The sequence below is a fragment of the Canis lupus genome, chromosome 4 (assembly GCF_048164855.1).
Source record: "Canis lupus baileyi chromosome 4, mCanLup2.hap1, whole genome shotgun sequence".
In the NCBI taxonomy this organism is placed as follows: Eukaryota; Metazoa; Chordata; class Mammalia; order Carnivora; family Canidae; genus Canis; species Canis lupus.
In genome coordinates this window covers 4,561,417-4,588,546 of record NC_132841.1, presented here as the reverse complement: position 1 = coordinate 4,588,546, position 27,130 = coordinate 4,561,417, and the positions used below count along the sequence as shown (strand labels likewise).

Here is a 27,130-nt window from a genome sequence, read left to right as displayed (position 1 = left end):
TATTGTAGAGCTTGACATTGTTTCAACTGTTTTGCTATCTGAAATACTGCTGGAGTGCACGTCCTTCCCCTGCCTCTCCCTCCCCACCCCACCCCCCATGTAAAGCTGTAAATTTCTTAGACTTACATTTGCATTTGTGTTGACAGACTAGACCTAACAGACCAGACCGCCAGTCTGATCTTCCTCCCAACAAGTTATAAGAGATCAAATCTGTTTCTAGTGACAAATGCCACCAAATAGAGGATGGTGTTTTATCTATTGAAAGCCTATTGATAACTGATTTCTTCAAAATTCAATAAGATGTCTCAAAAATAAAGTTGTACATTATGTTGCCCAGAGTAGACGGGTGCCCACACCCAGTTTTTAAGCCATGGAATGCCAAGCATGCTTGGGATAGTATCACACAAAGTACCGCAGGATGACCAAGACTGAAATTCTCAACCCTCTGTGAGCTAGAGAACTATCTTAGTTAATGATTGATGCTAAAGTCGCAGCCCCAGACCTTGTGGCCAATCTTGTGTCTTGTTTATTAACTAAAGAAACAGAAGTCTTTTCTTTCCAAGGACACATGTTTTGTATTTTAGGTGGGACTCTCCCCCATGGCCTTGACCCCTCACCTACCATCCGTGTCTGTCTGTCTTTCTTTCTTTCTTTCTTTCTTTCTTTCTTTCTTTCTTTCTTTCTTTCTTTCTTTCTTTCTTTCTTTTCTTTCTTTCTTCTTTCTTCTCTTTTTCTTTTTTTTTAAGCTCTTATTTTAGAGAGAGAGAGAGAGAGCAGGGGGAAGGGCAGAGTGAGAAGGAGAGAGAATCTCAAGTAGACTCTGCATTGAGTGTAGAGCCCAATGTGGTTCTCTATTCCAAGACACTGAGATCGCAACTTGAGCTGAAACCAAGAATCATATGCTCAACCAACTGTGCCACCCAGGCTATCTCTGGGTCCTCACCTGCCTCCCAGCTCCGAGAGGCCCATGTTCTGCCTATTGTGCCTTCTCTCCTAAACTCTTTGCCACCAGGCCTAAGTCACAGGGCAGCTGAGCATGCGAATCCTGACAATTTAGAAAGTGGGTTTGGGCCAGACATTGCCTACTGACAGCTTGGTATTGTTAGAGCCAAAGGGACCCATGAAAATCATGTTGTTCGTGATTTCTTCTGTTTCCATGAAGGGAACCAGAGATAGTTGATGAGGCAGAGAGTTGGGACCTGTGCCTTGTCCACTGTCACCTTCCCCCACCCCCCATACCCAGCATTTCTGAGTCAGTCGCAGCTGCTGTTACCACTTCTGCTGAGCCTCTTGCCTAGGGAGCTTTTAGGCTTTTCCCAGTTCTAAATGCTAGCTGTCTGGCAGAGTAAGCTTGGGTAAAAGCTACTGGAATAAAACCAGAAAATGGTAGGGTTGCTCTTTTCTTTAAATTAGGTTGAGAGGTAGCTGGCAAAATCCTTTCCAACAGCCTCATGGCCTTGGCAGCACAACCAAATCTAGCAGACTCTGTGCAAACCCGAAGCAATTATGCACATTATAATGACAGGGAATGGACCCAAGCAGCGCTTGCTGTCGATGGTATCTCCCAGGAGTCAGCCTGGCAGGCCCCTACCTGCCCTTCTGCGGCACTCCTGTTTCAAGTGCCAACAAGATCTGTTTAACAGATTGGTGAGTCCTGTAGTTTGTGCTTTGATTGTGTTGGCTGTAGGAAGTCCTTGGTAGTGTCTCGCCACATCCCTGAGACAATGTCCTGAGAATGAGGAAGCAGTGCTGTTTAGGTAAAACTAGAGAAACTTTCCCTGGAACCTGAACTTGCTATTTTCAACTCTGGTGACAGGGACTTCCTTTAGCTTTGCGGTCACTAACTACCCGTCCAAAATAGATTGCTCCTTTTTGAAACAGGCTTGGAGAGGTCTCTCGATACACAGCTGTCTGGAGCTTCAGAGGAAGGACAAGGAATTTCAAGGGTGGGTTTTGCTGGGATGGAAACCACCTATTCTGTAAATGCAAGTAGTACACATTTGCCCCCTCCCTTCCCTCTCCCTTCCCCCTTTCTTTAGCCACCTTCCCACCCAGTCTGTGTGCTTGACGCCCCCACCTCTGCTAAGGTGATGGGGTGCCCATTAGGGAATAGATACACAAACCCCTAGAAAGTTAAAATTAAGTAAGACCAGGTGAATTTGCTTAGGGTCTTTGAAAGGGGTAGATTCTTTCCTGGTCTTGATATCCTAGGCAGTTTTGTCTAAAACACACAATGATCTGATTCCATCTCCTAGGATAGAACTTAACTCCCTCAGGATGTGTCATCTTACTTGTTCTAGATTATATTTGGGTATCCGGCATGGTGGTCTTCAGCTGACCTGCCTCCTCACTCTGTGCCATCTCTGGGAACAACTGCATCTCCTAGCACATTATCACAGGGAGCAGACCTTCTACCTCAGACTCTGAAGTCCCCTCCAATTCAACCCTGTCTGCATTCTCAGCTCTCAACAGCCCTCCCTTTGTCAGGCATTCTGGTGCTGGTGCTCCTCTTACTGATTATTAGTGGAACTTACCTTGCCAAATCCTTGGGCTTGGGTAGACCAGGACCACGTGCATGCTGTGTTTCTGAATGCTGGAGAAGAGAGTGAAATGTAAACTGCTGTTCCCACTACAAATTCATGCTGCCCACTGCAGTCACCATTCCAGGGCCTTAATAAACTTCCCAGAAATGAAATTTTATTTTTTTTTTTTAATTTTTATTTATTTATGATAGTCACAGAGAGAGAGAGAGAGAGAGGCGCAGAGACACAGGCAGAGGGAGAAGCAGGCTCCATGCACCGGGAGCCCGACGTGGGATTCGATCCCGGGTCTCCAGGATCGCGCCCTGGGCCAAAGGCAGGCGCCAAACCGCTGCGCCACCCAGGGATCCCCAGAAATGAAATTTTAAAAGAAAAATCAAGGTACAGACAATCCCCGACTTAGGACAAGCCAACTTATAATTTTTTTTTGACTTTAGTGTGGTGCAAAGTGACACGTGTTCAGTAGAAACCACACTTCAAATTTTGGATTTGGATCTTTTCCCAGGCTAGCGATCCACGGTATAATTTTCTCTCCTGAGGCTGGCCTGCAGCCCCAGCTCCCAGGCAGCCACGCAACCACAAAGGTCAATAGCCAACACTGACAACCATTCTGCATCCACATAACTCTTCTGCTTCCCACTTTCAGTATGGCACTCAGTCAATGGCATGAATTCTGCAACACTTTATTATCAAGTAGGCTCCATATTTGATGATCTTGACCAACTGTAGGCTAATGTAAGTGTTCTTTTCTATTTTTTATTTATTTTTTATTTATTTTTTCAAGATTTATTTATTTGAGAGAGAGAATGTGGGAGGGAGGGGCAGAGGAAGAGGGAGAGAAGCTTAAGCAGACCCCTGCTGAGCATGGGGCTTGATCCCACAACCCCAAGATCACCACCTGAGCTGAAACCGAGTCTGATGCTTAACTGACTGCTCCACCCAGGCTCCCCAGCTAACGTAGGTGTTCTGAGCATGCTTAAGATCAGCTGGGCTGAGCTAGGGTGTTTGGTAGGTTTGATGTAGTAATACATTTTCAATTTAGAATATTTTTAACTGACAATGGTTTATTGGGATATAATTCTGTTATAAGTTAAGGATGATCTGTACTCTAATTTGATGTTTCTTTAACTTATTTCTACATCTGAGCCAAGTCAAAATAATATTTTTGTGGTAAGGCACATATAAGCCAAAGGGCAGAAATGCTGGCTTTCTAGCACTTAGTAATTATTTCCCTAAGAACAGCATAAGAAGAGTTTATTAGTCATTAAATTATACAGTTCCTCATTATATCTACTCTAATTGTTTGACTTAAAGGCTTCTGTTCTCATTATCATTCAGTGCTTTATTGGCTGTAATGCCTTTAAATTTCACTAGTGAGTTAGAATTTTCACTTAGATTTTCCATTGGTGTGGGTGTTGGGGTGCAGCCACCTGCCTGCACAGTTGAGAGTGCAAATTGATACAACTTTCAGAACACTGGCAGTATCTATTACTCATTGATCAGGTGATCTCTTTTTAATTATCCTACAGAAATCATAACAGAGTGTGTTTGAAATAGAGAAAAATTGCAGATAACTTACATGTCCATCTGTAGGGACTGGTTAAATACATTTTGGTACTCTGGCACAGTACAGTTAAAACCATAAAAAGGAGGAGAGACCACTGGCCTTAAAAGATATCCATAAGATATTATTTTTTAAAAGATTTTATTAATTTATTCGAGAGAGAGAGAGCATTGCCGGGGGGTGCAGAGAGAGAAGCAGACTCCCAGCTGAGTATGGAGCTCAACTCCAGACTCGATTCCAGGACCCCACGATCATGATAGCTACTTAACTGACTGAGCCACCCAGGTGCCTCCATAAGATATTATTAAATAAAACAAATTGTAAGGGTGCCTGGCTGGCTTAGTCGGTTCAGTGTCCAATTCTTGATCTCAGCTCAGGTCATGATCTCAGGGTTGTGAGATCAAGGTCCGCGCTAGGTGGAAATCCTGCTTAAAATTCTCTCCCTCTTTCTCTGCTCCTCCCCCACTTAAAAAAAAAAAGATAGACACTAGTATGGTTTGGAGCTAAAAATCTGTCTCAATCTTGGATCCTATGACTAAGGAATCAGAAAGGACATGCCCCAGATTGTAACCAGTAACCTTTGGAGAGGGAGATGGATTAAGAGATGGGCTGAGAGAGTGAGAGAAAGATTTCCACATCTCTTGCAGTGTTTTTAAAAACCAGTTTGAGTAGAGATATTAGAGTGGGGTTAGGGTGTCATAAACACATCATAAGTTAAAAATATTTAAGTTGAAAATGCATTACTACTCCTAATCTACCAAATACCATAGCTCAGCCCAGACCACCTTAAACATGCTCAGAACACTTATGTTAGTCTACAGTTGGGCAAGAGCATCTAACACAAAGCCTATTTGATAGCAAAGTGTTGCAGATCTCATGTCATTGATTGAGTAACTGAAAGTGGGAAGTAAAAGGGCTGTGTGGGTGCAGAATGGTTGTCAGTGTTGGCTGTTGACCTTTGTGGTTGCGTGGCTGCCTGGGAGCTGGGGCCACTGGATAGCCTCAGGGGAGAAGATCATACTGTGGATTGCTGGCCCGGGAAAAGATCCAAATCCAAAATTTGAAGTACAATTTCTATTGAATACATATTGCTTTTGCACTGCCATAAGGTCAAAAAATCATTACTTTTTTTTTTTTTTTAAAGAAAAATCATCAGTCAGGAGCCATCAGTACTTTTTATTTTGTGTATGTCTTTGGTATTTTTTTCAAATTAAAGAAAAAGTAGTAGAATAATTCATTCAAACATCTGGATGGTGTTTAGGCCTAACCAACTTCCATATATTGGCTCTCCAACCAAGTGGTCTTTCTTTAACCTACATATAATTGTGTACCATGGGAAAATTATAGAGTGAACTGTGGGATGGTGAATGCACTTCCTCACCTCGCAGCCTTGCACGAGTCTGCTCCGGCATCACGTGTATCCTACACCTGGGATTTGTGAGTGTTAGAAATCTAGGCGGAAACCCCCTGCCCCTCCATTACACCCACGGCCTTTGCACAAGCAAACCATAGCCTCCTCTGAAACACTTGGCGATCTTTCTGAACAGTAATCAACCATACTTCATGCTCAAGGGGAAAATCCCTGCCTCCTTCACCTTTGAAACTATAGCAAGGGGATGAAATTACACCTGAGCATGCCCAGCCTCCAATGAGCAGCTGCTCCAGGCTTTGACCCCCACTTCAACTCCAGAAGTAGCAGGCCTTCCTTGTAGGAGAGAACCCTATTTGAGCCAAATGTACACAAACCCACAGGTTTGCTCTCACCCCAGCAAAGCAGTGCAGCCTTTATTTCCAACTTCTATTCTTCTGCATTTCGTTCTTTCATCCTCAGTGTGAAACTTTCCCTGTTGTCTCTTTTCACTTGACATTCTCTCTGTGCCTCTTTAACATGTTATTCATTCCTTGTGTTGTCAATATTTATGCTCATGTCTTTGTTTCATTACCAACTTGTAACCTTGAAGCAGCAGGGATATGGCTCCTTTGTCTTCATATGCCTTAAAATGGTCTCAGACACTGAGTTGGTGCTTGGTAAATGTAGCCTGAATTAAATACATTTCTCAAGGTCAGTTTCTGGAATATACTTTCAAATAAATAGATCTATCCATATGTAGACACACACACACACACACATATATATATATATATATACACACACACATATATATGTATAAAGAGAGAGAGTATTCTTCAGTAAAGAGTAAAAGTGTAAACAGTTACTGCAATAATAATTTGCAGAAAAAGAATTAAGTATAGATTGCTATAGAAAAATCCAACAGGAGACTCATAGTCTAGTCCTACTGTGTAGAAGCGGATCATCGACAAATACATGTCGTTCAGTTACATGGAAACCAGCTCTGTCTTGAGAATTTACACCATTGAAAGTGGCTTGAGTTTCACTGGCTATGTGACAGGAGAGAGTCTAGAATAGTCTGAATCCATGCTATGGAAGCTCTGTTACTAAATGCATACCTAAGCTTTTAAAATCATATTTTCAAAGCCATTTGCTAACATACTGTCTTAAAGCAGAGAGATCAGGTTTTACCATTGGTTGTTCTCCTGAAGAAGCCACTTAAGTAATTTGGCTGCACTGGTACCTCAAGTAAGTAAGTCATTTGCATGGAAGGCAGCTCTTTTCTGGCCCTTTGGGTATAATTCAGGTTGTTCTGACCAGGTGAGCAGTGATAACTTGGTTTGGGTCTTCATGGTGGTTTCCAGTCAGACTCAGGTGAGTGCTTTCCCACCCAGTTATCCTTTCCCTTGTTTGCAAAATAACAAAGATGGCGCTCTTTATTAATTAGCTAAGCCAGACATTTAGAGATAGGACTAGACAGTAGAGAAGAGCATGCTTCCCAGAAGACTAGCTCCTAGGTGCTGGTTAGTACCTTCCCCAGCAATCTATCAGCATCTCTAGCTTATCAATCCATCCTCATGTGGGATGTCCATTCATCTCTGAGGAGAGTTTTCTCCACAGTGTGTTCTTGGCCTTGGGGTTTCTGCTGCTCTGTGAAATCTCCAGAGCCCTGTGTGAGCCTTGTGTGAAATCTCCGGAGGTGGCTCTTCACCACCTGGTGCCTTCAGCTCCCTAAGCAGAAATGGGACCTGGCTACCAGTCTATAAGCTAACCAAAGTACAAAAGTTTGTGTAACCCAGCCAACTTTCTTTCTGCTCGAAGAGTTTTTGGCAGCAGTTAATACCTTTGCCCAAATACAAGGTAATTCCCCCACATCCACAATGAGAAGGTTTTACAAAATGGGGATTTTCTTTAGCCTGCTTGAATATAGAAAACATTAGTGTTCAACTTTGCAGTCCCTTCAGATTCCTAAGGAGATTAAAAAAATTTTTATTGCGGTAAAATACATGTAACATAATATTTACCATCTTGATCACTTTTAAGTATATGGTCTATGGCATTAAGTCCATTCATGTTGTGCAACCATCACCACCACCCATCTCTAGAACTTTTTCATTCTCACAAACTATGCCCATTATATATGAATTCTCCCTTTTCCACTCATCCACCTCCTCATAATTACTATTTTACTTTCTGCCTTTTGAATTTGATTCCTCTAGGGACTTCATTTAACTGGAATCATACAGTATTTGTCCCTTTGTGTCTGGCTTATTTCACTTACCATAACATCCTCAAGATTCATCCATGTTGTACCCTGACTCAGAATTTTCTTCCTTTTTGAAGCTGGATAGCATTTGGCATTTTGTTAATCTATTCACCTATTCATCTAGGCTAAACCCTAACTCTGGTTGTTTGGGTTATTCCATCTTTTTTTCTTACCTAGAACTTTCTCTGTTGGCATACAGACTCAACCCTACCCAGAAACTATTCTCTCCCACAAAGCCAATACTTTATACTTGAACTCCATTCATAATTAAAACAAGACCTCTCAACAGAAGTTTTTTTTTTTTTAATCATTTGTAAATGGTGATTCTTAGCTCCTAAATACCTCTTGGAGTAGTCAGTGAGCTAGTCCAAAGGCATTATGTACCTGGCATAGTATGCACTTTGCAGAAGTAAGTCCTTGAGAAGTCTGGAAGGAATTAGGGAAGAAGAAAAGGGGTGGGGTGAGGGTGCTAGTTTCAGAAGTTGGCATAGAACAGGGGGAGTCTTGTATGTGATAAGATCCCCTAGAGGGGAAGGGGCAGACATGGAAGGGGAGGGATAGAGTTGGAAGTCTTTGAAGCCCCTGGCTTATTTCCCCTGCTGTCCTGGGCCGCTCACACCTAAGCCCGGTGCCACTCTGACTCACCACTCTGGCCTCCGTGTTCCTGGATCAGTTTTAATGGGATCAGCAAGATCTCAAGCTATGGCTTATGCAGCTGAGGACCATCCGTTCCCTCAGGCCCCAATCCTGGGTCCCAGGGATGCCACGGGCTGGACTTCCCTGCCCAAGTCAGCTCTCCAGTCCCCTGGACTCCAGTTACTACAACCAGGCCAGTGTTAGGTTCCCAACACCAGTACACCTCCTGAGGACTGGTAGTGGCTCTGCCCATCACCAGGGATCACCTGCCTATACTTTCTACTGGTACAGGACATCTCTCTGATATCCAGGTGGAGCCCAGTCTCCTTTTGGAAATCCCTCCCATTAACTGTTTCCAGAAACATCACAGAACCTGCCACATTCTCTGTATCCCAGCTCTCATCCATGAGCTGATCCTCTGCTCCCTTGTCCACCTCAGACCACTCATCAGGTCTGACGTGATCTTGGAGGCAAGACCTGTGCTATAGTGAGAGACCCCCTGGTGACGACGCTGGATTCCATTATATTGACCTAATATTTCTGAACACAGCACGTAAGCTCAGTGCTAAGCCATATAGAGATGGAGAAGATATGTCCCACCCTTCCCGGTAAGAGCCATTGAAAACATCTTCACAGGACCATAGTTCAAGGATAAAGGTTGGGGCTTGAAGGTGAAAAGACACCATCTCTTTGGAGATGGGAGAAGGAGGAGAGTGAGGATGAATCCACTGGCCCAGCCACCTCTCTGGAGAAGAGACACAAATGGGGATGAGGCCTTCAGCAGAGTGGAGAAGGTTTGGAACAGAACTCGAGAGGGCCTGAAGGAGGACAGCTGGAAGGAAGATCCAAACACGGCCAAGGAGCAGCTGAGGTCCAGCTGAGGTCAGATATGTGATCCTATGAATGTGGAAGGTTTGTCACTTCTTTTTCCAAAGCAGCACTCAGCAGTTTAGAGCAAGTTGGGGGGAAGGGAGGGCAGAGCTAAAGATTGGCCTACAGAGGCGCACTGCTGGAAGAAAAATCTAGGATGTTTTGAAACACATGACTGAGTGGACAGGAATCCAGGTGAGGCCAGAACAGTGGAGCAGGGGGCAGGCTGCAGAATCAGTGACCAAGAAGACGAGGCCACCAAGGAGGATTGGAGGGCATGAGGGAGGCATAGGGAGAGCATCACGAGGGCGGAAATTCATCCCCTGGCCTGGGGAAGAGACTCCACACCCCATTTGTGTCCTCTTTCCTTCCTCCTCCCACTCGCCGTCGCTTCCACAGATATTACGTGTTATCTGCCTCAGATGTGCTAATCACAGGACACGGCATGGACAGGGGCCCTTGTCTGGTAGTTCAAGGTCGAGGGCGTGAGAGAGACACCTCAAACCCCCACAGCCAGTGGAGCAAGCGTCCCTTGGGGTGGCATAGACAGGATGCCGTGGGAGCACCCCAACACGGAACCCAGGCTGGGGCCTTGCAGAAGGCTTTCTAAGAGGAAGTGATGTCTGAGCTGGGAGCTCAAAGATAAGAGAAATTTTGGCAGACAGAAGGGCCGAGGGAGGGGAGCCCAGCAGGCGGACCCCCCCGTATCCTCCCCACCCACCTGGCAGAAGCGGTTTTCGTGTCCATCTCTCTGCTAAATTTGGCTCTGACCGCACATCCTGCTCTCCAGTGTCTCTCTCTCTCCTTCCACAATCCTGTCAACATCCATATTTTCATCTCCGGCCTTGGTCTCTCTCAAGGGCCAGCACCCTGTTTTCAACACCCACGGACATCTCATGGTCTTTTTTTTTTTTTTTTTTTTTTACATCTTATGGTCTTAACCATCACTCTTCAAAACTTGCTCTTGATTTACACCTCATGACCCTTTCTCTGCAGTGGCTTCCTTTCCTAGATGAGCTGTGTAGGGTCTCCTTAATTGTCACCTTTGAGGCCATCTTGTTCTCCCCCACCACACCCACAGTCACCTGGCCTGTACATGGCTCTCTAGCTGCCGTGTTCCTGTGCTGTGCACACAGCCAGGTGGCATTTCCTGCTTTGCTCCTGGATAGCTCTGAGCATGCCTGCTTCTGGCAAAGAGCTCCTGAGTGACCGCTCCCCCCCCCCCCCATTGTCTGTGAGATGAAGCCCAGCTCCTTAGACAACCAGGTCAGAGTAAATCCCTCCCAGCCTCAGTCTGGCCTCAGAGCATCTCCTTCTATTGCTTCTCATGGCCTTTGCCTCAAAGTGCCCTATGGGCACCATGTTGCCACTTCCTTGGTAGCTCACGTGGGCCTCCAGCTCAATGCCTTGCCTCCAAGTACCCACTGTCCAGATCCTCAGCAAAGTTCATCTCAAACATCTCTGGAGAAATCTCCTCTGTTTTTTTTCCTGTCAGAGGAAACGTCTCCTCTCTGATTGGGTCTATGCATCCCTATTGGAACTCATCACCTCTGCCTTATACTTTAGTTATTTATGTGCATCTCTATTTCCCCAGCATATCTGATGGCAGGCCTTGAGGTCAGGGGTTCAGATTTATCTTTGTATATAGGTTCTGACATGGGGAGCTGGTGCATATCAGGTGCTTCATCAAGAGGTGTTGAGTAAAGGCCATTTTTTAAAAATGCAAAAATAAGTCTTTTCTGATTTCACTCTTGGACAACTAACCTAAGAAGTAGCATAACATAATAATCAGAGTAAGAACAGAGATAATAGATATTCTTCTGTATTCTGTCTCCATCAATGTTCACACTTCATTCTGTGTCATGTCACATCCCTTGTCTCTCTCACAGGGATGATTCTGGCCAGATGTTGTCTCTGATACAAATTTTCTCCAGGTTATGAGAAATCCAGTCAAATCCATGTTAACGTAGTCTTTTGTTAAAGGAATGCTCATGTGTTGGCAGTGATCCCCGTTGTACCACAGAGTCTGTCAAGTTTTAACATTTGTGTCTCTAAACACCAGCTGAAGGTCCTGTTTCTGTTTGCTCCCTGCACGTTTCCGGTTCGGGGAACAGAACCATGAGTCTGCTGATAAAAGAGCGGGCCTGCCCCATCCTGCTGCAGTTGTGCGGATGTGAGAAGGCAGGTCCTTACATGACCGGTCCAACAGTGGCCCTACCATTGTAGAGCCTTGAAAAAGTAAAAAGGAGATTGTTGTTCTTTCACAAACTTCCTATAACCTTTACCCAGTGTACGCATCAGAGTGAGCAGGTTGCTTTTCATCCCAGTTAGGACAGTGACGAGGAGCAAGGCTCAAACAGAAATAAGAAATATTTAGATTGGGGGGGGAGGGTGGATGCGGAATCTGGCTGGTTAAACACAGGAATGCTGCTCATGTGGGGATAAAAAGGAGGCTCATAATTAGATGAGTGTATCTACGCTGCTGAGACATGGGAATATATGAGCTCGGAATGAGGGAGAGGGTTTCTCAGAAGATGAAGAGAAGACTATTTAAAAGATCGACACCTTTTAAAGTCGCACATCTTTAAGGAGGATACTGAGAATGCAGAGGTCTTTGGTGACGAGCCTATATGTGACCCCCCCAATCCACAAAGGAGGATGCAGAGACCAGGGCTTTTGGACGCAATTCCAGTGCTGCTTCCAGAACCTGATGGAAGGGGGTCATAGTAGCTATTGGGAGGGGTTTCCATTGTACAAAGATGGAGTTAACACAAACAGACGCATCCTGAGGATGGTCTCCTCTACTGATGTCATTGAAAACTCATTTGTGCACACACATCCTCCAACCAGGTCAGAGTAAATCCCTCCACGTACCATATCTGGTGGCCTGGCCCTACTTGTAAAAATAGAACCCCCGGTAGAAGGGCAGAAACGCTATCATCTCTGCAGATACTTGGACACTGCCTTTTGACAGTTTCTCCTTGCTGTTCTGAGATTATATATATATATATATATATATATATATATATATATATATATATATATTTTTTTTTTTTTTTAAATACAATAGAAGGACCACCTGGGTGGCTCAGTGGTTGAACGTGATCCTGGGGTCCTGGGATCAAGTCCCATATTGGGCTCCTTGCAGAGAGCCTGCTTCTCCCCCTGCCTGTGTCTCTGCCTCTATCTCTGTGTCTCTCATGAATAAATAAATAAGATCTTAAAAAAAGAAAAAAAAGAATAGGGCAGCCCGGGTGGCTCAGCGGTTTAGTGCCGCCTTCAGCCCAGGGTGTGATCCTGGAGACCCGGGATTGAGTCCCACATTGGGCTCACTGCGTGGAGCCTGCTTCTCCCTCTGCCTGTGTCTCTACCCTCCCGCCAACCCTGGCTCTGTATCTCTCATAAATAAATAAAATATTTAAAATAAATAAATAAATAAATAAAATATTTTTAAAAATAAATAGAATAGACACGTAAACAAATTACAACCTAGACTGACAACAAGCCCAAGCAAAGAGTAGATAGGGAACAAGAGAAAAGTCATCCCTAGTGTGAAATAAAAGTAAAACACCAGCACATTGTTCATCTATCAGTGTCTACCATGTGCCAGGCACTGTTCTGGGCATGGATGACCCAGCACAGGGAGCAAACAGATAAATGCCCCTCACTTCCAGGAGCTTCTATTCTAGAGGGAGACGCAGCGGTCCCTGCCCTTTACTGTTTTTGAGATCCATCGCCACCCACCCTGCTGGGCTTTGGTGGAAATTTAACTACGTTGGAAAATTGATAATATCTCCATTCACGTATGGGTGTGATTCTAATGAAGGTTGCTTTCTGGTTGACAGGGAGAAGAAAATGGCTTTCCAGACAGTACTGGAGATCCCCTTTCAGGTAAAGGACTGATTCGACAGATGTCTGGGTTTCTCTGATAACTGGCACAGCTAAACTAAAGATAATTTGCAAATCTGTTTGTCATTAATTTTAAAAATCTGTATTATGGACAAGAGAAACTTTCCAACCACAGGCCGCAGGGAACTGCAAGGAAATGTTAACCAGATTTCACAAAAGGTATCAGAGTCTTTTCTCCATGCTAACCTGACTTGGCTCATGAGGGTCACAGCTGGGTTCTTGATAGGAAAAGTTTAGGATGGGGCACCAGTCAGAACAGAGCAAACCCTCCTCCTTCAGAGTTAGCATGGATGGAAAACTGCCAGGTAGAAGAAGGCAAGGGGGCTGAGGCCAGCCAGGGTAGCCAGCCATTGCCTCCATTCCCGCCCTGTGCCCTGGCGCCCCATACTGTGAGCCCCTTTCTGCTGTTGGTGTATTTAACCAGAGCAACATGAAGATCTTTCTCCTCCCCCACTTGTTACTTTAAGTTGGAAACTTTGGCAATCTTCAGATTTCATATTAGTTGATCACAGAGAACATCTGGAGTGAGCATTAACATAGGCTACCAAAAGAATGATTAAAATACAGAAAAACCTCATTAATGTTTTCTATACCTTTTAAAACACCTATTGAAGGGCTGAGTCATCAGGGTTTTGTTTCTTTCTTTTATAGGGGGAGGGTGGTGGACCCTAAAACCCCCAGGGTAATCCGTCACCAGATCTACTTGGACTGGGCACACATGACCATGCTGAAAATCAGAACTTGGGATGTATTCTCAACTTTTTTTTTTCCCCCTTAGAAACATGATGTTATCGGTGCCCAGGGGGCCCAGTCTGTTAAGCATCTGCCTCTTTTTTTTTTTTTTTTAAGATTTTATTTTTATTCATGAGAGACAGAGAAAGAGGCAGAGACACAGGCAGAGGGAGAAGCAGGCTCCCTGTGGGGAGCCCAATGCAGGACTTGATTCCAGGACGCTGGGATCATGGCCTGAGCCAAAGGCAGACGTTCAACCTCTGAGCCACTCAGGTGCCCAAGCATCTGCCCCTTGATCTCAGCTCAGGTCTTAATCTCAGGGTTGTGAGTTCAAGCTCTACCTTGGGCTCCACTTAAGAGAGAAAGAGGAAGGAAGGAAAGGAAAGGAAAGGGAAGGGAATGGAAGGGAAGGAAGGGGAGGGGAGGGGAGGAAAGGAAGGAAGGAAGGAAGGAAGGAAGGAAGGAAGGAAGGAAGGAAGGAAGGAAGGAAGGAAGGAAGGAAAGAAACATGGTGTTAGTAACAGTTATCTCTGGGTGGTGAGACTCTAGGTGATTTTTTTTTTCATTCAGTGGATTTTTATTTATTAAGGACCTACTGTGTGCCAGGTTCCCTAAGGAGGCCACGTGGCAAAAGTACAGCTCTGGGAGACAAGTTGGTATCCTGGTTCTAGTTCAGGCACTACCCTGATGAGAGAAGTCAAAGGGGAAACTGAGCCAGATGAACTTGCAGTGGAGCCTTCCCACCGGGTTTCACGGGACAGGGCCAATGTCAGGGTCCCATCTAGACACCCGCGGGAACTAGCCTTCCCTGGACCACACCCCACCCTTACCTGAGGCTAAGACCGCTGGCCAGCATTTATCCTCTCTCACAAATGCCACAGCAGACAAGCTCAGATTAGAAGCACCTTGCTGGGGACGCCTGGGTGGCTCAGTGGTTGAGGGTCTGCCTTCAGCTCAGGTTGTGTTCCCAGGGTCCTGGGATCCAGTCCCACATCAGGTTCCCTGCAGGGAGCCTGCTTCTCCCTCTAGCTGTGTCTCTGCCCCTCTCTGTATCTCTTATGAATAAGTAAATAAAATCCTTAAAAAAAAAAAAAAACCCTCCCTGGGTAATATGAGGAGGAGAAAGCATCTTTGGCACACAAGCAGTCAATTTTTGTTTTCTTTCCACTCTTTTCTATTTTTAAAATTTCTAACATGAGTGGATATCAGAAAAATCTCTCTTCCCAAAACTTTAACCTGTATCTACAAATCCATATATAACAAATGATTAGATGTAGGCAAATAAATGTATACAACGTGTGGCAAAATGACCAAGGACATCCGTAAAAGGCTGATTCACCTGGGTGCTAAGGGCATGAATTTTTTCCCCCTATGCTCATCTGAATTTTCAGATTTTCTGCAATAAGCACATATTTCTTTTCTAATTAAAAAAAATGTGTATTTAAACTTTGAAAGGACTAGCACCCTCCCCACTAATGTGGAATGTGAGCTAAAATGGAAATGGATATGATAAGTTATTTAGGAATATCTATAACGTTTATAAAGTTCTTATTGATAGATTAACTTTCATCAGATTTCACTTGTCTCTTAAAAAACTTTCCCTATGTCAAAATGAAATGGAAAACTTTTGAAGAGAATAAACTCCTCACAGTGATAGCAAGTGATATTATTGAGAGCAGATGGTGCTATTGAAGTTGGTACCTTTGGCAGCTGGCATAGTACTCTGCACACAAGAGTGAGTGTTCAGGTGTTTGGTTGGAGTTTTGTTTTTGTTTTTGTTTTTCCTAAACAGGTAGATGAGACACACTGACTTAATGGCTTTGCTCTTGGATAAATAGGCAAAAGCTGATCCACATATTTCAGTCTTTGAATGAGGGTAGCAACTTAAGATTTATTTTATCATTTTAGTTACAAACACTAATTTAGCACTTACTGTGTACCAGGCCCTGTTCTGAGCCCTTTAAAAAGCCGCTTAGAAAGAGTGCACGTGACAACTCAGAACTTACTTTCCTCACCAGGTGGATGTTACAGAAGCAGTGCTGGGTCACAGGAATCCTAAGTGGGACTCAAGCCCAGGGCCTGGCCAGGAGCTCAGTCCCAACCACTGCACTAGGCTGCCTCTCTACTGGTCAGACGCAGTGGCCGGGTAGTAACCACATTGAATGTTGGAGTCATACAGTGGGGTGCGGGTCAGCTATCTCAGATACGGCCCGAATCTGGAAGGAAGCCAAAGCCCACGCTCCCACCACCACCCCTATCCCTGGCCCCATCTCCAAAGTCAGTCTCTGAACACTGCAGTAACTTTCACAAAAAGTTTGCTACTTTCCCTAGATCAGGCTCCAGGCCTTAACTCAGAGCCTGGATTTTATTTAATCCTCGTCTTTGAAAACCTGAGTTGTCTGCAATCTGGCTTCTAGCTGGTTAGAATAAGCGCTGTCGGGAGCATGCTAGGCACTGCTGTGGAAGGACGGATGAGACAGACTGTGAGAAATGACAGCTGACGGTTTGAAATCAGGCAAAGGAAACAAATGCAAATCAGAATCAGCTACCACTAGAAAAGCAAAGCCTCCTTCGTGGAGCTAGTGAGTGCAGAAGCAAACAACTGGGGGAGGGGGTGCAGAGCACAAGGAGGAGGACACCCACTGTGATGCCCTGGATTGATACAACAACGCAAATCACGTTCAGTTTACTCTGCTAAAGGAGCCATTAAAGTTTTACAGCGTTTTCATATAGGTTTTCAAAATGAAAACAGTCTGGCATGAAAGGAGTAAGACTCAGTTTTTAGAAAGTATCCCCCAAATTGAAAATATAAACCTCTCCTTGTCCCCCATCTGGTGGCAGTAGATATCACACAGACCACACTTCCTGCACTTTCTCGACACTAGGCCAGTTTTTCAAGGATGACTTTCCGACAAACTCGCATAATTGAGCACTTGCCCAACCCATACCGAATTTCCCCACAGAAATGAATGTAAACTAGGATCGTTATTTTTTTCAAATTAGGTCCATTAAATGACACTTTGTTAATATGTCTTTTTCACATAATTTCTGAAGCCAAATTCCCATGGAATTCTATGCTTTATTTTTACCTGGGTCCTTTCTTATCTAAGTTTGTTTTTCTCTTAAAATGCCCTCTATGCTCCAGTTTTGTTTGATGACAAAATTGAGGTGCAGCATGATTTACTATCCCAGATCCTTCCAATTTGTCAGTCAGACTCCCCAGTGCTTGATGTCTCCTTTAAAGGGTATTTGAGAGAGAGAGAATGAAATGGGATTGTTTTTCCCTTTGGTTAAAAGATCAAACGCCCACTAAAAGCCTTTGGGTTAGTTTCTTGGGAGATAAAAATAGTTCATCATTTTCCAGCTCAGAGCATATAAACTACCTCCGATGAATAATGTGATGTGTACATGCACCCCAGTGATTTATCAAAGCCATAAACTGACATTTTAAATATATTTATTTCCAACCACATTGGAAACCACACATAGAAAAAAGCACAAATTTACAACCTTAACACACATTACTGCAGAAGTATTCCGCTCTACTCTGATACTTTGTTCGTATTTTGCAAGCTCCAAATCTGATAATTTGTAGACACCTGGGATAGAGGTGTTTTATTTCAGGACCACAATATTTTGCTAGTTGCAAAGTTGCCAATGGAAAGATGTTTACTATTTAATTGTATGAATTAACTATGTATCCTGGAGAACTTATTATAAATGATCTAGAAGCTCCCAGTGGTCCTGAGCACACCGGAGGGAAACAACCATGTAGAAATAGCTCTCGAAAAGCCAGGGTGTACAAGATAAAACAGCACCTACCCTGCAGGGAGACACATTAAGTCAGTCTGTGATCCACTGCCAACATCCTGACTGGAGCCAATTTCTAGGCTCAACTAATCATGACCTCTGTGAATCCTGAATCTTGTTCCAATTCACAATTAACTCTTAATTGACCAGTATTTTAAAACCTGCCAGCCCCACACTGGAGTTATATGGTGTGCCGTTGGACACAGACTGTTTCTTACCGATGTTTTAAGTGACCTGAGCCACACCTTGTCAGCGAACATTCTTGATTCCTAAACGCTTCTTTAAAGTCTGCGTAAATGTGTATGAGAGAGAGGATGAAGATTAAGGAGAGAGGACAGGAAACACCCTGTAGGAAAACCCACACATCTACTGCTGAGTGTGGGGAAATGTTTTCTGCTCAAAGACTTAATCACCAAACAGACACCCTATCTCTCAAAGAAAAGTAGCTCTGATTCCAAAACGTAATCTTGGCAGACCCTTCTAAGAGCTTACCCCACAGCTGTCTTTAAGGAAATAGTCTTCAACCCCAGCTGCATATTAGAATTCCCAGTGAAGCCTTTAAAAATTCCCATGTCGGGCAGCCCCGTTGGCGCAGCGGTTTGGCGCCGTGCTGCAGCCTGGGGTGTGATCCTGGAGACTCTGGATCGAGTCCCACATGGGGCTCCCTGCGTGGAGCCTGCATCTCCCTCTGCCTCTCTCTCTGTGTCTATGAATAAATAAATAAAATCTTAAAAAAAAACTCCCATGTCCCTCTTGCACCCCAGACCAATTAATTAAGGATCCTCGAGGGTGGGGCCAGAGTTAGGATTTTGTGAATTTCCCTGGGGGTGGAGGTGGGGCTCTGAGGGGAGGAAGAGTTCTATCTGGTAGCCAAGGTTGAGAACTAAGGCTTTTAAAAAGGCCGTTGGTTATGCTCGCTTATCCACAGCTCTTAATCCTTTGTTGCCTGCCCATCATGCCCTGGGAAGAGGCTTTAATGGATGATCTCATTCAATCCTTGTAACAACCTTATGAAATAGATCTCTCTGCCCCTGTTCAGGGAGTGAGGGTATGGCCTTGGCGATCTCAGTTACCTGTCCAAGTTGCACACCTGTACCATGCTACCTGGTACTGACAGCCAGTTGGCATGCCTCTAAAGCTGTTATTAATCTCTGTGATACACAGGTTACTACTCCTTCTCCATAGCAATCAGGTGTCTTTCTTCTGCCTTGTATATGCTCAGTTAGCACTAAAAAAAAAAAAAAAAAAAAAAGTTTTGGTTGATTTGAAATTTTCTGGGTAGCTCTTCTTAGGCTGCTCAGAGGTTTCTAATTGGACTATTTCTCCATGACACACTCTTCATTCATTTGATTTACTCAACAGATATTACTGAGCACCTGCTTTGTGCCTGGGATGAAGTGGTGACATCAGACAGCAAAGTCTCTTTCCTCTTGGAGTTTATATACTAGTTGGGAGTGGCAGACAAAAACCACAAATAAATAAGTCATTACTTATGGTGGTAGGTGTGCCTTGAGGAAAATAAACAAGGGTAATAGGATTTTTCCTGGCAGAGGAGGATCCTGCTTTCAGCTAAAAAGGTGCACGGGGACCTGAACAATGCAAAGGAGCCAGTCATGTGAAGAAATGAGGAAGGAGGACTCCAGGGAGAAAAGCTAGCTGGTGCAAAGGCCCTGAGGCAGGCCTGAGCTTAGTGATCTGGGGATAAATGTGGGTAGGGGAGGGCAATGGAGAAGGAAGGGAGCTGGAAGATTTCAGCAGGGGCCAGATTACATGGGGACTCTTTTCTTCCCAGTGTCCTTAAAAAAAATAATAAATGTAAAACCTAACATCTTTACATAAGATCTAACAAAAATGCTTTCATATCATTTATCGCATTTAATTCATGAGATATAGAAATTATCATTTTCATTTCATGGATGAGGAATCAGAAGTCTGTAGATGTGAAATGCCTAGAGAAGTCAGGCTGTAGGAGTTTGGAGCACTGAGATTTAGTGAGCCCCACATGACACAGGTTGGAATGATCCTGGACTAAGGACTCTGAGCCCCTATGGAGGGGCTGGTTGTATCTTAGCCCCTCCCTCCATAAATGACTGTGGTGGGATGAAGAGGCACTGGGAAATCTTGCTTTCTCCTCTGACAAACTCTCTCCAAGTGTAAACCAGTACTCAGACTAGACTCACAGAGAGTGGGTTTTCTAGGGCTTTGGCTTCTAAAATAGGAAGTCATTGTACGTTGATGGTGTGTTCCATTCTGGCTCTGCATCAGCAGAAAGTACACCAGTCAAGTGTCAAAATATGGCAAGTGAGGACCCTCATTAGACAATCCGAGTAACTTCCTTTTTGAAATAGCCCTCCCTTCTCCTCCCCCAAGTCTAGAATCAATCCCTTCTTTTGTATTTTAAGACCAATGCTGTAGTGTTTTCTCCCAATACCTCTTTACTGTCAGGAGACACAGCAACATTCTTTTTCCTTTAATTTTCTCTCTTCAGGTCCTAAGATTCATCAAACAGTATTAACAAATCTATCAGTGGGTGCCTGGCCAGATCAGTGGGTAGAGCGTGCAACTCTTGATCTCTGGGGTTGTGAGTTCAAGCCCCACGTTGGGTGTAGAAATTATTTAAAAACAACAAGTGTCCCTTGTTGCATAGTTCTTCTTCACTCATTTGGCAAACAATTTCTGAGCTGTAGCTATCAGCTATATAGCACCCCTGTGCTTGTTTTTTGAGAGGCATCAGATAATAATCCCATTTCCCCCCATTTCTGATGAAAGCTTCTTTGGTCCTATGTCTCTCTCTCCCCGCAATTGTTTCTTCCCCAAGGCATCGCCCAGCCTAGCCTTTTATGTGCACCATTACGTGATAGGTGTTTAAGGCAGTATAGGACGAAATACATTTGATACGATACAAAACAAAACAAAACATGTTTCTCCACTTAAGTCCACCAGGGAGCTAATTATAGTTTATGATTCTAAAGCAGGCAGCTTTAAATTCACTAGTGTTGATGTTTCGTGTCGATTGCAATTCAGTAAATGGTTTGTGATTTGTGTCACAGAAAATACAAAAGGGAAACCGATAGATTTTCAGCACATCATTTCTTTTCAAACAAAGTAATAAATGGTCAAAGTTCAAAGAAAAGCTTCTCCTACACTAGAAGGCTTAAAGGAGCTTTGCAGAAACCTTACTGATGTCTTTCTTCTTTATATTATTTATTAATATTTGTATTCCTTTTCTTGACACCAAAGGAAAGAATCTCACCAACACTGAATCTTACAAAGGTGGTGTCAGAGATGACCTTTGCGCTCCAATATATTTAATGCAGGACTTGGAGATTTCAATCCTTTATTTTTCTGTGACATTTAAAAATATTTTTTAAAGCATCCAAAGAAACAATCATAAACAATTAGAAAATATCCATTATTAACAATTTTGTTATACATACTTCCAGACTTTTTTGTGAATAGGTATATATGCTTTACATGAATATGAATGACTATATTGTTTTTTTAGGGTTTTTATTTATCATTTTTATTTATTCATTAGAGACACAGAGAGAGAGGCAGAGACACAGGCAGAGGGAGAGGCAGGCTCCATGCAGGGAGCCTGATGCGGGACTCGATCCCGAGACTCCAGGATCATGCCCTGGGCTGAAGGCAGGCACTAAAGCTGCTGAGCCACCCAGGGATCCCATTTATCATTTTTGAGAGAGAGCAGGAACTGGGGCCGGGGGGCTGCAGAGGGAGAGGGAGAAGCAGGCTCTCAACTGAGCAGGAAGCCCAACACGGCGCTCCATCCTAAGACCCCAGGATCATGACCAGAGCTGAAGGCAGATGCTTAACTGGCTGAGCCACCCAGGCACCACTACTGTATTGTTTGTTTTTACAAAAACAGAATTATACATGCTTTCATGGCCATTTGATGGAATATTGTTCATTTGATCCCACCTTTAAATAAGAGCAAAGAATATTGCAGAATTTCCCTTACATACTTCTTTTAGTAAGAAATCACCTTTGCCGTTAAAAGTTCACTTTTTAAAAGATTTTTTTTATTTATTCATGAGAGACACAGAGAGGCAGAGACATAGGAAGAGGGAGGAGAAGCAGGCTCCATGCAAGGAGCTCGACGTGGGACTCGATCCCAGGACCCCAGGATCACAACCTGAGCCAAAGGCAAATGCTCAACCACTGAGCCACCCAGGCGCCCACAAAGTTTGTTTTTTAAGTAAATAAACATCTGTCCCATCAAGCTTTACTTCTTAATGCATCATTATTAACATGGCTCAAGAATGGCTCTCCCTATATTACACAGAAATGTAATTCAACATTCTTAAACTCTAAGATGTGGAACACACTGCAGAAGGATCTGGATCTGTTCTCAGGGCATTTAAGGTGTAATGAGGAACAAGAAAACCATGCAGAACATCTCACCGCAAGGCAGAGTCAGGAGATGCAAACAAATCTGAGGTGGGTGAATCTGAGGTGGGTTTTATGGGCTGGACGAAGCTCAGCAGAGAAAGAGAGGTTCAGTAGAGGAAGTCCTGTGAGAGGGAGAGGGAGAGAGAGAGAAGAGAGAAAATTGATCAGAGAGAAAACACCAGAAAAGACATGGAGGCCTCATTTTTCCAACTGGGAAATTGACAAACATTTTTTAGTTGGTGCTGACAAGGGTCAGGTGAGATAAGTGGTATCACTGTTCCCTGGTTAGAGTATAAATTGGTACCACCTTTATTTCTGGAAAGCTGTTTGCGGCACATGCATTGATGGCCTTAGAATGCTCATACTTTTGGCCCTAACAATCCCCTTACTGGTGCGGCGAGTATAGATGTGGCCAAAAATATATGTGCAGCGGTCTGCATCAAATTGTTCCTCTAAATTGTGAGAATTTGGGAAAGCCTGAAATGTTCAATCGGTTATACAAAATCTCTAAGGGTATATAACTTCCAGATTTCTATACTGAGCTGATTATTAGTTTTTTAATTAATCTGAGGTAGGCTTTGTAGGATGGATGAAGTTCGGGGAATGGAGTAGTCCAGCTGGTCTGGAGCACGGGTTGCATTTAAGGATGTCGTAGGAAGTAAGACAGGAATTATAGCATGGAGAGCTTCCAGTGGAGGCTGCGATATGGGAACTGGGTGGATGCAGTGAAAAAGTCCACCAGGACATCTCGGGAGCTCTAAGTCAATAGGGGAGTCAGAGAGCTTTGGGTGCCTTAGAGGGAGAAATTGAAGTACTGTTTTAGGTCTTAGCAGTGAGACAGGCTGGAATCTCCGCACATCAGACGACAGGGTAAGGGATGCAGCTGGGCCATGGTGGGATGGGGCTGGGGGTTCGGAGCTCAGCTGTCAGAAGGAACGTTCAGAAAGGATACAGCCAAGCATGCAATTGGCGGTATCCAAAGGGGTGTTAGGAGCCTTGGGCCCAGTTCCAGAGGCAGCCATATCCAAGGGCAGCTGGTGTGAGGGGGGGCCATTCAAAGCAACAGGAGGTCCAGGTGACCTTCAAAGTCAGGTGGGAACCTGCTTGTTCATGTAATACATTGTGTTGTTTACCATAGAAATAAAATAGCCCCGGAGAAAGTTTGGAAAATAGAAAATCCTGTGGAATTAAGACAGTAGCTATTACCATTTTTGTACATTTCCTTCCATAGTAATAGTAACATCGAGTTCTCATATACTTCTAATGTCCAATACACACATCCCTTACATCTTGCATTTTTCACTTGACATTACAGCACACGCATTCTCTGGGTTGCTACGTGGTCTTCATAGTTATTTAAATAAAATTCCAGGCAGCCCGGGTGGCTCAGTGGTTTAGTGCCGCCTTCAGCCCAGGGCCTGATCCTGGAGACCTGGGATTGAGTCCCACATTGGGCTCCCTGCGAGGAGCCTGCTTCTCCCTCTGCCTGTGTCTCTGCCTCTCTCTGTGTGTCTCTCATGAATAAATAAATAAAATCTTAAAAAAAAAAAATTCCATCAAGTAGTACAAAAATGTCTTCCACTAATCCCTTAACTTTGACATTTGTTTTTTAAAAATGGATAATAAAAATAAGACTGTAATTAAACATTTTCATTTGTATACATATTCTAGATTATCTCTTTAGGCTGGGTTTCCTGAAGTTATATCTCAGATCAATGAATATGAGCAGGATTTTTATGGTTCTTGTCATCTTATACTTGCCTCCAGATTGCTGGTTCACAATCTTTGGATCACCAAAGACACTCTCTTGTTCTAATTTTTAATTTCCCTAAACTGGGAAGTCCAGGGCTCAGAATAGTAAAGGTTGTTGCAACCTCCCAGAATTTTCCAAGCCAGTGATCTCTGGCATAGCCTTTGGCTGTTAAAATCCCTGGTCAGAAGGGTCAGGAGACCTAGTATGGATGCAGAGTTGAAGACACGATGCCATGCTGTGCAGAAACACCACTTACAACTTTATTGTAAATAGTTTGCCAGCACTTCTTCCCGGCTCCTTTACCCTCCCCCTACACTCATGCTCCCTTGTATTGAAATGAGGCTAGAGATAACTGATGGAAAATGTTTGCCCTTCCCCTGGGCTGGGGCTGTGCCCTCCTTGGTGAGGCTCAGCTCAGAAGCCTCCTGTTCATCCATCCCACTGTGCACACCTCAGGGTGTTGGCTTCACTTCAAAGGCAGCTGCATGGGTGAAGAAAACACAGATAAAGGCAAAGGGATGATAAGGTGGTCATAAATCTAAAAAGTAAGTTTTCTGGCATTATCAATTATCTCTCCGTTTCAAATATGTGTATAGACTGGATATTCCAGTTTTCTGTGTGTGTGTGTGTGTGTGTATGTGTGTGTGTGTGTTTAAAGGCCTTTTAAAGAATTGTGTAATCATTTATACCCTAACATGCCATGTTAGGCATTCAAAAGCTGTCAGGGCTGACTTGTAACTTGGAAGGGGTAGGGGTGGAGGTCCAGGTAGGTATAGGCTGGTGTACCTATGGGATAGTTGAGCATGACTTCCTCTGGTGACCTGCCCACAGAGAGACCCCTGCTCCTCCAAACTCAGATTCCCGCCAGCAGTCCCACAAACACACAATGTAAGACACAGAGAGTCTCAAAAAGAAAGGGAAGCTGTGTAAAATCTCACTAGTGCTTCTAGCAAAGCAAGCCATCCTTGGCTGTCAAAAATGCCACATTTGTTGTGTGAATATATAGAAAGGAGTATCCTGGAATATTCCTCTCTAAGGTGCACTGTGCTGTCCACTAGTGCTGCTGGCATTCCAGCGGAAGGATAAAGGATAAAAGATGGACGCGTGTGTTTGCTTTTTTGCTGACCTGTGGACCATATTGCTTGTTCCTGCAGACCTAAGCAAAGATGAGTCCTGCAAGAAGAACTGTACTTGTTCCTCCTGTGTGCTCCGGGCCCCGACCATAAGTGACTTACTCAATGATCAGGACTTGCTTGATGTCATCAGGATAAAGCTGGATCCATGTCATCCAACAATAAAAAACTGGAGGAATTTTGCAAGTAAATGGGGCATGCCCTATGATGAACTGTGTTTCCTGGAGCAGCGGCCTCAGAGCCCTACCTTGGAGTTCCTGCTCCGGAACAGCCAGAGGCCAGTGGGCCAGCTGATGGAGCTCTGCAGGCTCTACCACAGGGCCGACGTGGAGAAGGTCCTGCACAGGTGGGTGGATGAGGAGTGGCCCAAGAGGGGTCGTGGAGACCACCCCAGGAACTTCTAGACCTCGGCTTCTTTGGCTTCTTTGGACCTTGAAACAACCACAGGTTAAGGAGGAATGTGGATCTGTTCTTTTTGTAATTGTTTAGGATAAGGACATGAGAATGATGGACATTGATTGGTTCTCCCCAAAGCTGGTGGTTTTTGGAGGGGTAGGGTTGTATTTTGGTGGCGGATTTTTGTTTGTGTAGTTTTGCACATCTGTTTTAATTTAATATTTGAATCTGGTTGGGGAAAGATACTTCCTAGCCTCAGATGGGGACCAGGGCCAAAGACCACAGTCAGAATGGAATCATGCCATGATGAAAATAAAATGATCCTCTCCCTTCAATACTGTGGGAGACTGAAATGAGAACTAAGATTGTGGATGGTGCCAGCCGGTCATCATCCATGGGATCCTTCATGATGGACCGACAGCTCTCCCACAGCTCAGAGGACAACACAGAGAAATTACCTTGTCCTTTTTCTGTCATAGAGGACTTTGGTATCATGGGGCCATACCTTCAGGCCATATGTGCCATCTTTTTTATTCAAATACTTTGGTAATCTGTGCACTAACAAAAATGCCATTTGTGCAAGTTTTTTTTTTTTTTTTTTTTCAAGAAATACGAAAGTAGTGGCAAGAGGACAGAGTTAGGAATCAGGAGGGTTCTAAGGACCTTGGGCAAGGTGTTTGGCAGAGAGAGTACACAAAATGCCCTTTGTTACCCAAGACTTTTTAATAAATGAATTAATAGTTGCTCTTCCATCTTTTGTATGAGGCTGAGTGTTTCATCCCTGGGATCAGGTTCAGCTAAGAAATAAATAAAAATCACCTGGCCCAGAGTTGAAATGTAACAACTTCTAGCAACTACTGTCACAGCTGGAAACAGAGCCACCAACAAACACTACATAGCGGTTTAGCTAAGAACAGGAAGTCTTTGATGCTAAAGATCAGTATTAAAATCCAAATTTTAGAGGATTTTAAACCAAATGAAAAATTGGATCTGATGTTCTTATTTTGTGGTTTAGGGGGATGTAAAGTGTGGAGGATGGAAGAGTTTGTTACTGGAGAGATCAGATTTTCTCTCTCTCTCTCTCTCTCTTTAATGGGGTAACAGAGATATGAGGCAAAGCCTTGGCTTGTTTGACAATTTCATGAAAGCCCTATTTGGATTTGGCTGGGGCTCAGAAAATTAAGGCACTCCTTTCAGTTTGGTGGGATTCTGTACAAGTCCTGGATTAAAATAAACAAAAATGATGAACATTGGAATACAAAAAAGATAAGAATTAACTCAAAATTATTTTCTCAACTTCCAACATATTTTTCCACTGACAGTTTTAGCAGTTTTTATTAGGTTGCCAATATATAGAGTCAACTTTGCTATCAAATATAAACTCTAAACTAACCCAATCTACTATGGACATTTACTAATCACTTCTGATTCAGGGTTAATCTCACCAGCTCATCTTCCTCTGTTTGATTTATCAGATAAATGTCAGGTTTATCACAAAATGTATTTAAAGGAGCAGCCAGTAATAAAATGTGGAGTTTTTTTCAGTTGATGTCCAATGAGGTGGTTGTTAAATATTTATCGTCAGCTATGGTCCAGGCCCCCATACAGAACTCATTAAGGGGGCTCTAATCTTCTAGGAATTTGATTTTATGTTCCAGGTTCCCATTAATCCACAGCGACACCCCACCCTCAATATGTTAGCCCAAAATTCACAGTGGAAGAATATAGATGAACTTGTGGCATTCTTTATTGACACATTA

General features: G+C 43.8%; 1 protein-coding gene across 6 annotated transcripts in view; it reads left to right on the top strand.

The window, feature by feature from the left end:
- The window catches only part of EDARADD (EDAR associated via death domain), a 149,949-nt gene extending 123,035 nt beyond the window's left edge, over window positions 1-26,914 (top strand). For all 6 annotated transcript variants that reach the window (XM_072822964.1, XM_072822960.1, XM_072822966.1 and 3 more), the window contains 2 exons: window positions 13,073-13,118; window positions 24,996-26,914. In XM_072822964.1, the coding sequence (XP_072679065.1) occupies window positions 13,073-13,118; window positions 24,996-25,378 (429 nt within the window). In that variant the 3' untranslated portion in view covers window positions 25,379-26,914. The remainder of the gene's footprint in view (window positions 1-13,072; window positions 13,119-24,995) is intronic.
- The last annotated feature ends 216 nt before the right edge of the window (window positions 26,915-27,130 follow it).